The sequence below is a fragment of the Eschrichtius robustus genome, chromosome 12 (assembly GCF_028021215.1).
Source record: "Eschrichtius robustus isolate mEscRob2 chromosome 12, mEscRob2.pri, whole genome shotgun sequence".
NCBI classification, from domain to species: Eukaryota; Metazoa; Chordata; class Mammalia; order Artiodactyla; family Eschrichtiidae; genus Eschrichtius; species Eschrichtius robustus.
This window is the reverse complement of record NC_090835.1, coordinates 64122764-64133223: the sequence shown is the minus strand read 5'-3', so window position 1 is coordinate 64133223 and position 10460 is coordinate 64122764. Positions and strand designations below refer to the sequence as shown.

The 10460-nt window shown below is 37.2% G+C and overlaps 1 protein-coding gene across 5 annotated transcripts in view; it reads left to right on the top strand.

The window, feature by feature from the left end:
• The first annotated feature begins 534 nt into the window (after positions 1–534).
• KIAA1586 (KIAA1586 ortholog) overlaps positions 535–10460 on the top strand; it is a 29338-nt gene continuing 19412 nt past the window's right edge. For 2 of the 5 annotated variants that reach the window (XM_068557280.1, XM_068557279.1), the window contains exons 1-3: positions 535–685; positions 1208–1291; positions 4677–4756. In XM_068557280.1, coding sequence (XP_068413381.1) covers positions 665–685; positions 1208–1291; positions 4677–4756 — 185 coding nt within the window. In that variant the 5' untranslated portion in view covers positions 535–664. Of the gene's footprint in view, positions 686–1207; positions 1292–4676; positions 4757–6089; positions 8742–10460 lie in introns of those variants that run through there. The other 3 variants (XM_068557281.1, XR_011075619.1, XM_068557278.1) reach the window with 3 other exon arrangements.

The following is a 10460-nucleotide window of genomic DNA, read 5'->3' as shown; positions in this document are numbered from 1 at the left end:
GCCCTATAATTGCTTTTGACCCTATCAGAAGAGTTTCACTGACATTTCACCTACCTACACCCTTCCTTAAAATCTCATAACTCCATTCCTTTGTCTCCTGAGGTTCTTCCGCTGTATGGCCTCGCTCACTGCAGGCCAGGGTCAGAATCATACAGGTGATTCTGTGGGAATACAGGTTCGTCGGCCTACAGGTTATCTTAGGCTGACGGGGAACGGAGGAAAAGCTTGACATGTCCTCAGATAATACCTGTTTTCACACATTTTATCTATTAACAATCGTTTGTGTGTTTTTTAAAGAAAACGGTTGGTCACTATTTCACTAGAAAGCATTTTAACACCATTGATCTATTATCTAAACCACAATTTTGTTCTAAAACAGAAAACAGAGAGAGAAGTTGGGAGAGAAAGGTCACCTAATGATTCCACTTGAGCGGCACAAGTTTCTCGAGGAGCGCATGCGCAGTAGCTTAGTCTTCCCGCGCCCCTCCACGCGCGGAGCGGTCTCGGTGCGGCCGGAACTACAGTTCCCAGCGGCCCGCGCGGCGGGCGAGGGTGTCTGGGGCTCTGCGAAGGAGGCCAGGGCTCACGGGCCTACTGGGCCGCTGCTTACGGGAAGCGCTTTGCAGCCCTTTCCGCCGCCGGTGGCGGCGGCGGCGGCGGGAAAATGGGAGACCCAGGGTCGGAGGTGAGTAGCGGGCTGGGCCCGGCCTTGTGCAGAGTCCGGGGGATGCTGGGCCGGACCTGGGGTCTGGGGGGCTTAGGGGGCCTGGGGAGCTTAGGGGGTCTGGGGCCTAGGAGGCCTGGGGGTCTGGGGGCTTGGGCCTGGGGGGCTTGGGGTCTGGGGCCTGGCGGACTGGGGGCCTGGGGGTCTGGGGGGCCTAGAGTATGGGGCCTGGGGACCTAGTGGGCCTTGGGGAGAGGGCCCCGCAGCAACAATGGCCGCCCGGCCCGGCTCGGGGACCGCTGCTCGGCGCGGGCGCGGCGTGGGTTCCGAGGCCGACTGCCTCTTGGAGGAGCGTGCTCCCTACTCCTCTGGGAGAAGGGATGCGGAGGGGCCCCTGCGGTCCACGGACGAGAGCTCGGGCTCGCGGAGGCTGGGGCTCCGTTAGGTCTCCGCGAGAGCTTTTCTTCTTAGTTACCTTCAGAAAAATCTCTTTCTGTAAGTGCGGGGTTGTCCAGATAACCGTGTTTTGGCTTATTTTTATAGATAATGGAATGTGTCCCTCCAGCTGGGCCTGAGGCGTCCGAGTCGACACCGGAGGAAAATGAAGATGGCATTCAGTTTGCTAGTGTAAGTAGCGACGATATTCGGGTTTTTCCGAGTCAGAGACAATGCGTGATAAGCCGTGATGTGATTACCCCTCACCTGTTCGTTCATCATGCAGCAAACGTGTGTGAATGTGTGATAGGGACTGTACACTGTGGAGCAGGGCATAGGCGTAGGGAATTTGCCCGAAGAGGTGACTGAGCAGCCCCAGTAGGCATCACAAAGCCTGTGGCCTGCGGTGCGTGTTGTACCCTGAATCTCGCCCCTCCCCCTGCACTTAGAGCCGTTCATGTGCGCAGGGTTGTGGTCTCCTAAGACTGTCTTGAAATGAGACTAAGAGTAACTTCTAAAAGATAGCACACAGGTTAGGGAGAAGGGGCGGCTAGTGATGAGGAATGAGGTAGAAAACCAAAAGGGCTGCAGGAACTCAACTTCTGAGCCTGGGTGTCTCCATAACGTGAAGGCGGGTGGCTTGAAGACTTCACTAAGCTCTGAGCTCATCCTGTTACAGCACAGTCCAGCAGGCGAGGTTCACAATGAAGGGCCCGTATCACCAGGAGCATCCTGTATCTTTCTGTTTTTATTCCCTTTGGACAGTAGTTTTCAAGCATTAGTAAGTAGAAGTGTGTGGATTCCCGGACCTCACTCCAGACCTATGGAATCAGAAATGGGAGGTGGGGCCCAGGAATCTTCATGTTGGTGCAAATGCAGGGGTGTATGAAGCTGTGAACACACTTTGTAAAACATTGGTTGCAAAAACTGAAGGGGGCGCTATGATACATTTGAGGTTAATTTCCACCCCAAACTGTTGAAGTTTTACAAAGGCTCTGCTTAAAGTAGGATCTTAGTTAGCTAGAGAATATTTCTACTGTGAACTACTCTTTTTGAATATTGTAGTTAGTTGAGGTTTGCTATTGAAGGTGTATAATCTTTTTTAAAGGTTTGCCTGTTTAATGTTTGTGTGTTTCTTAGTTGCTGTGGGTTTAAGGCAACCATGTAAATGACTTGTTTTGGTTTTTATATTTATTTTTTTTCAGTTTTCTTTTTTTTTTAACATCTTTATTGGAGTATAATTGCTTTACAATGGTGTTTTAGTTTCTGCTTTATAACAAAGTGAATCAGCTATACATACACATATATCCCCATATCTCCTCCCTCTTGCAAATGACTTGTTTTTAAATCAAACAAAATTCCCTCCCTAAAGATTGTGGTAACATTATTTTCATGTTCTACTAAGGTTATATAGAAATTCTTTACAAGATCAAGATAATTTCCTTGACATTCTTCCCCACAATAGTGCATGTGGTACTCTTTTCTTGACACTTGGAACTTTTATTAATTTGGGGATACCAAGAAGGATTGTATGCTGACTTTGCCTCCCCATATGGTGAGGAGTAAGCGATGTAGCTGTGGAAATTGAAGAGCCATGATGTCTGTTTTTGTACTGAAAAACATTTGGAAAGAGGATTGCAGGGGTCATTAGGAAAAATAATTTAGGTTCTTCCTGACCGTGGTATAAAGACAATGAATAGGATACGATGACCTTGATAGTGTTTTGTGCAGCTCTAGCTAGGCGTGACACAAGTGTTTATGATTTGTGTGCCTTATTTTGAAAAACAGTAGGATTCTACAAAATTAAGGTTGGAGAAATAAATAGGTGTAATTTTGTGTCATACTCTCAGGATTAAATGCATAATCACGTTGTAAATTCTGACTGAGTTAATATATCAGCTTGTGTTCAGGTGAGGTTTAGAAATCTTAATTTAAATTTTATTTTAAATATAGAGAATTTTTTGTATCTTTGCATCCAGAGTAGTGTACATCCAGCTTGATGGAACCTCTTAGAAATAGCCTTGTTTACAATTAGAGGATTGAAGATTTGACAGCTCCATAAGAAATGAATTATACGCACTGAGTGGAATTGCAGTACGAGGAGAATCTAGTAAAAATATTCCTGTTGCATTTAAATGGTGCCACATAAAAATAATCATTTAATTCTACTTTAAACTACATTCAGATCAGAATTACTTTCCTCTCACCCCATCCTATGCTGGGTTCCATCAGGATGTGTTTATTACTATGTTTTTTAAAGTATCATCCAAAAAAGATGAAATGCTACTGGGTACAATGCTCTGCTTGAGGGTTCTCAGATACAAAAATATTTTTGTGTTCTTTTTATATCTTTTATCAAGAAGTATGTTACTACTTGACGTATTCTGGTTTGGATTTCTTAGTTTTATTGTATAAATCTTATTTTCCAGCCTCAGTCTGCATTATGGCACAGCATCCTCTTTGTATGCTGCCGTATACGTAAGCCCCAAACTAAACACAATATGCTGAAAGAAAGGAATAATGAAAGTTGGGGAGTACAGAAAGAGCTCTTATCTTTGGTGTAAATTTTCCTGAAGTGCAGTGTACATACAGAAGAGGGCACTTGCTCATTATTCTCCTTGCCCTCACTCTGCTTTAGTATTAAATTACCATTTGTCTGCATTGGTTTTCTTGTTAACTGATCATCCCACATTTCATACTCTCCTAATCTTCTTCTTTTTTTTTTTTTAAATAATTACCAGTTCAAGTTTATTTTTTATTTTTTAAAATATTTATTTATTTGGCTGTGCTGGGTCTTAGTTGAGGCCTGTGGGATCTTCTTTGCAGCATGTGGGATCTTTGTTGTGGCCTGCAGGATCTTTTTTTAGTTGTGGCACACAGGATCTTTAGTTGAGGCACATGGGATCTTTAGTTATGGCATGTGGGATCTAGTTCTCTGACCAGGCATCGAACCTGGGCCCCCTGCATTGGGAGCATGGAGTCTTAGGGAGGTCCTGTCTCCTAATCTTCTTGAAGCACAGCTTTAATGTGGTTCCCGTCTCGACACTACTAGTTGATTCCTTTGCCTGTAAAATAAAATCTAGGTTTTCAACTTGGGTATTTAAGGCCTGGTCTATGTTGAAGGTAGTATGTGTGTAAAGAAAAGATTGAAGAGATTTGATAGTTGGTTGTGTAAGGATATGGAGGATGAAGCAGAGATATCAAAGAACTCCATGCTTTTGAGCTTAGATATGTAAAAGATTATTGATAACCATCCCAGTTAAAAAATACTGTACCATGATATCTGTGTTTTTTTTTTAACATTATCCCTGGTCTATTTCGCATTTTCAAAGGAGTACATGGCTTTTTTCCTCTGTATAGATTTAGGCTCTTTTTGGGTTTTGTCGTCATTGCATATTGGTCTTCTCTGAATCTTTACCTCTGCTGGTTCTGTTTCTGATTATTTTGCACCACCGGTAAGGCCACCTGTTCACAGGAATTCTTGCTAATTCCAACCAAAAAAACCCTAGTGATTGTAAAGGCACATTTGGTTTGAATGATTGTTAATGACTTGTAAATTTGCTGACTTCCGTTTTAGGAAGGACCATCAGACCTGTTCTTGAATACATTGATCTGGTCTGTGGTGATGATAAAGAGCGTAGCACCTATCATAGTGATGTAAGTATATTATATTTGTGTTTCTTCAGTTGTGTCATTAAGTGCAGTATGTGCTGGAGGTGGATTGAACTGGCTTGCAAGAATTGTTTGTTAAATTTGAGCTGATTGTTAAACATAGCCGTTATTAAAAATTCAAGTATAACTCAGCCATAAGAAAGAATGAAATAATGCCATTTGCAGCAACATGGATAGACCTAGAGATTAACATACTAAGTGAAGTAAGTCAGAAGGAGAAAGACAAACACCATATGATATCACTTAATATATGGAATCTAAAATATGATACAAATGAACTTATTTACAAAACAGAAACAGACTCACAGACATAGAAAACAAATTTATGGTTACTGAAGGGGAAAGATAGGGGAGGGATGAATTAGGAGTTAGGAATTTGCAAATACAAACTACTGTATATAAAGTGGATAAACAACAAGGTCCTACTGTATTTTGTAATAACCTATAATGGAAAAGAATGTGAAAAAGAATATATATAACTGAATCACTTTGCTGTATGCCAGAAACTAACATAACATTGTAAATCAGCTATACATCAATTTAAAAATTCAAGTATATAAAAGTTTAAAAGTAAATAGATTATCATTATGTTTAAGGTAATAGATGCTCAAAACTCTTCATACCCTAATATCTACATACTTGAGGTTATTTACATCTGTTGTACTGTGTGGTAGAAATATGGTATAACAATGTGCTCCTGAAGGAAGATGGAAGTGTTTACAGCGAGGTGATTGGCAAACTATTGTACAGAGCAGGGTGTGATTTATTATTTGTTGATTGTCTAAACGGAAGGAAGTGATGGATGAAATGTTAATGCAGATTAAGCCTAAAAACATATGTCTCTAACTACTAGACTCTATGCTATACAAAAAATTGAGGAAATCTTGCAGTATTTGAAAACTCTTCATTGATTCAACAAAGATGTTGATGTTATCATTGATGAATGAGTGGAGTTCTGATATACATCTTTTTTTACATTCTTCTTAATAATGTAAATGAAAGTATCAACCACTCTTCACAGTAGAACTATACTTGTAAATCATATGAGCAACTTTTCTGTTGGATTGGGTGATCATCAAAAGTTCAGTCAGATTTTGTGACATTATTATTGGCTATAGAATTTTAAAAACTGATAGTGCATTTTTCAAGAAATAGCAAGTCATATTGAAGTTATAGGTATAAACTGAAAATCAAGGTAAGTATTCTAGTTTAAAATTTATTTCTAAAATTATATAAAGAAATCATTAACAGAAGTTTTTACATTAACCCTAAAAGTGTTATCATGACTTTTACTTACATGTGTAAAATTATTTTTCAGATTTTGTTCCCTAAAATGCCAAAATGACAGGGTGATTTATTGCATTTTTTAAATGCGAAGAAAGTGAAAACAGACACAGAAAGTAGCAATAGGAAGAAAAACTATTGTGTATTGTCTAAGTCTAAGGAATCAAATTTCAAATATGTTGAACAACCAATCATTGAAGAAAAGCCATCATGTTCATCAAAGGAAGAAATGGATAATCTTGTGCTTCCAGGTTGTTGGAATGAAAAACAAGCACTTATGTTTACAGAACAGTACAAATGGCTTGAAATAAAAGAAGGTAAATTAGGATGTAAGGATTGCTCAAAAGTTCGGCATTTGGGATTGAAAGCAGAAAAGCATGTCCATGTGTCCAAGGAGTGGATTGCATATTTAGTAACCCCTAACGGTAGTAATAAAATTACTAGACAAGCTTCTCTGCGAAAAAAAATTAGGGAACATGTTGTTTCTAAAGCCCATGGTAAAATTCAGGATTTGTTAAAGGAATCAATTAATGACTCTGTTTCTAATTTAGTGCATAAACAAAATAATAAAAATATTGATGCTACTGTGAAAGTTTTTAATACTGTTTATAGTTTAATAAAACATAATAGACCTTTATCTGATATTGAAGGGGCAATAGAATTACAAGAGAAAAATGGAGAGGTCAATTGTTTAAATACACGATACAGTGCAACAAGAATAGCAGAGCATATTGCAAAAGAAATGAAGATGACGATATTTAAGAATATTATAGAAGAAAATGCCAAAATCTGTATTATAATTGATGAGGCATCCACAGTTTCAAAGAAAAGGACCCTCGTGATTTATCTCCAGTGCACAGTTCAGTCGACTCCTGCACCTATTATGTTATTTGTTGCTTTAAAAGAACTGGCGTCAACCACAGCAGAGTGTATTTTCAATACATTATTGAGTACTTTAAATGATTGTGGTTTCACTAATGAATATTTGAAAGCAAATTTAATTGCATTTTGTTCTGATGGTGCTAATACAGTGCTGGGAAGAAAGTCTGGAGTAGCTACAAAGTTGTTAGAAAATTTTCCTGAAATCATTATTTGGAACTGTTTAAACCATCGATTACACTTGTCCCTTGATGATTCAATATCTGAAATAAAACAGGTGAATCATTTTAAAATATTTCTCAACAAAATTTATTCTAATTATCATCAATCTAATAAAAGTCAAAACAAGCTTTTAGAAAATGTAGCTAAAGATCTTGAAATTGAAATTGTTAAAATTGGCCGGATAATGGGACCAAGATGGGCGGCATGTAGTTTACAAGCTGCTACTGCTGTATGGTGTGCATATCCTGTATTATATATGCATTTTTCTCATTCTCATTCTGGTTTGGCAAAGAGATTATCTAACATTAATTTCTTGCAAGACCTTGCTTTAATGATTGACATTCTTGAAGAATTTTCACTACTTTCAACTGCGTTACAGTCAAGCTCAACTAACATTCAGAAAGCACAAAAATTGATCAAACGCACCATAAAATCCTTGGAAAATTTAAAAATTGGTTCTGGAAAGCATGAATCGCAAATTGAAGGTTTGATTAAGTCAGATAAGTTTAAAGATATTCCATTTAATAAAAATAATAAATTTAATGCCCTTCCTAGGAACATGTTACTAGAAAATATAATTCAACACATGAACTTATGTCTTTTATCTGACAGGAACCATGATGAAAGTATTTTTAATTATTTTAATTTGCTAGAACATTCTACATGGCCTTATGAAGAAATAACTTCACCATGGATAACTGGTGAAAAAAAGTTATTTCATTTGTGTGAAATTTTAAAATTTGAAATTGATTTGAATGATTTTCAGGAATTTGTAAATAATAATGTAAAGTCAAACAATGTTTCAATTCCTACAACCGTACAAAAAGCTAAAAAGATAGTTAGCACCATTGCAGTCAATAATGCTGAAGCTGAAAGAGGTTTCAATGTAATGAACATAATTTGTACAAGGGTGAGAAATAGTTTAACAGTAGGTCATATATCAGATTTAATGACAATAAGTTTGTTGGGAAAAGAGTTAGCTGATTGGGATGCAACTCCCTTTGTAAAATCCTGGTCAAATTGCAATCACAGGTTAGCCACAGATACAAGAGTTCGGCAAAAGTCAACAAAAGCCTATGAGAATCAGTTGGCTATATGGAACGTACAATAAAGAGTATTGTGTGGGAATTCCCTGGTTAGGTCTTGGCGCTCTCACTGCCGTGGCCTGGGTTCAATTCCTGGTCCAGGAACTAAGATCCTGCAAGCCGCGTGGCGCGGCCAAGGAGAAAAGAGTATTGTGTATGATTTTATCATTTATAAATTGTATGCTGCACATCTTTTATATACATACATTTTTATTTCAAAAGCCATTTGTTAAACTTTATTCAGCACGTTGCTGTTTAAAAGACATTCTCCAAAGAGATAAAGTTGATTGTTTTTAGGAGCAATGGGTTTTTAGAGGTTGGTCCATGTCTGCTAGAGTGGGCCAAATACATATTTCAGGGAATCCTATACAGAACATCCAACAATTCCATTTTTGCTTTGTTTTATTTTTTGTGAGGATACGAAAGTGTAATATAACCCAGATAACTTCTAAGCCCTGGAAGTTATATCAAATAAAAGAGAAATGGAATAAAAACTGCAAGCCTTGTGACTTTTGTCTTTCTCATTTCCATATCTGCACTATCTAATATGGTAACCACTAGCAATATGTGGCTATTAAGCGTTTGAAATGAGTTCAGTAGGACTAAGAAAGTAAATTTTTAAATTAATTTTAATTAAACATAAAAATTAAAGCAGTGTGAAATATTTTTGTTGAACTCGGCTTATTTGTTTTTTTTAAAAATACATTTAACTTTGTTATCTTGCTTAAGGTGTGATTGTTGGAGTGTGCTTGTCAGACTCCATGTGCTATGTCTGGTATTACATACATCACTGATTGAGTTGGTGTTGGATTCAGTGTAAATTATTTTTTCCTATGAATCAATGTAACGTAGTATATTTATCTGAATATTTTATGCTGACAAGAGGAATTACAGTGATTACTTCTGTAAATAATTGGTAATTGATATACTTGTTTTACTTATTATTTTTCTAGTTTAGACATGAATATGAACGAACTTTAAATTTTAAAATGAAGGCATACTGAAAAAGAAACAAGTAGAACTGCAGAAGCTAGTCCTACAACTGGGGCAGTAAACAAAGACTGGAAGAAAGTATGTTGCAGATTTCACAGTGAATGACGATTGCAGTTTGTTGTGGCAGAGAAAAACAAGCTATAATTTAACAAAAAATAAGACAGTAAAGTAACAATATTGAGACAGTTCCAGCAAATGCATGATGAATGAGCAAATGAAGTTACCTTTCAAAAGTCAAAAAAGAAATGAAATTTAGTCGCCTGAAATCACAATGAAATGTCCAACAGAATTTTTTTGAACAATTTTTAAGAGGATTGAGTTAAGTTTGGCCAGATATAAAACAGCTTGGATTTTTGCATGAAAAAGAACGAGTTTTAGATAGATGGATAGTAAAGTTCATTATTTCAGTTATAGAAATTGTTAGAAATTTATGAGTTAAAGCCTAAAAAGTCTTATAAAAAAAGTACAGAGTCTTTAGTTGTCACCAAATGTTGCTTGTAGAATACAGGAATTTTTAACAATATTAAAGATTAATTGATTCAAAATCTGAAAAATTACAAGTGCTTTTCTTTAGATGAGTTATGTAATAGAAAATGTGCTGTCCAAGTAATACTTGGAGTGCATTTTGTCTCATAGGACTTAAAAATTTACAAAGAAATAATTTCAATTCATGGTCTGTATAGCTATATTTTAATCTTTAAATTATCAAAAGAGTTTCATCTAGATGAGAAAAAATTACTTCTTGTCACAATAAATGGCATTCCAGCTAGGTTAGGTCAAAAGTCAGATTTCATTGGAATTTTTAAATGAGCTTGGTGTTTCCCCTATTTCTTCATTCCACCGTATGATACAGTTTGAGAGTACTTGTGCTCAGTTTTCCGAAATGGTCTCTGTGATAGTGTCATGGGTACAGTTGTTAGGTGTTAAGTGCTATGAGCCAACATCAGCTTACAGGATTGCTGAACAAATTAAAAGACAATGAATTTAGTGATTTGTGTACTCTGCCAGTTGGTTGACTTGTGGAAAAGTTCTACAAAACTTACTGTACTGTTAACACCAGTTCAGGATGTTCTTGCAACAACAGAAATGCTAGCCAAATATTTAATTATTAATCAAAGAGAAAATTGGGTGGTTTGTTTTCTGCTCAGTATTACACAGAATATGAATGATCTAAATTTGAAGCTCCAAGTAAGGGAAAAAGCCTACTTGTGCTACCTAGACAAGTA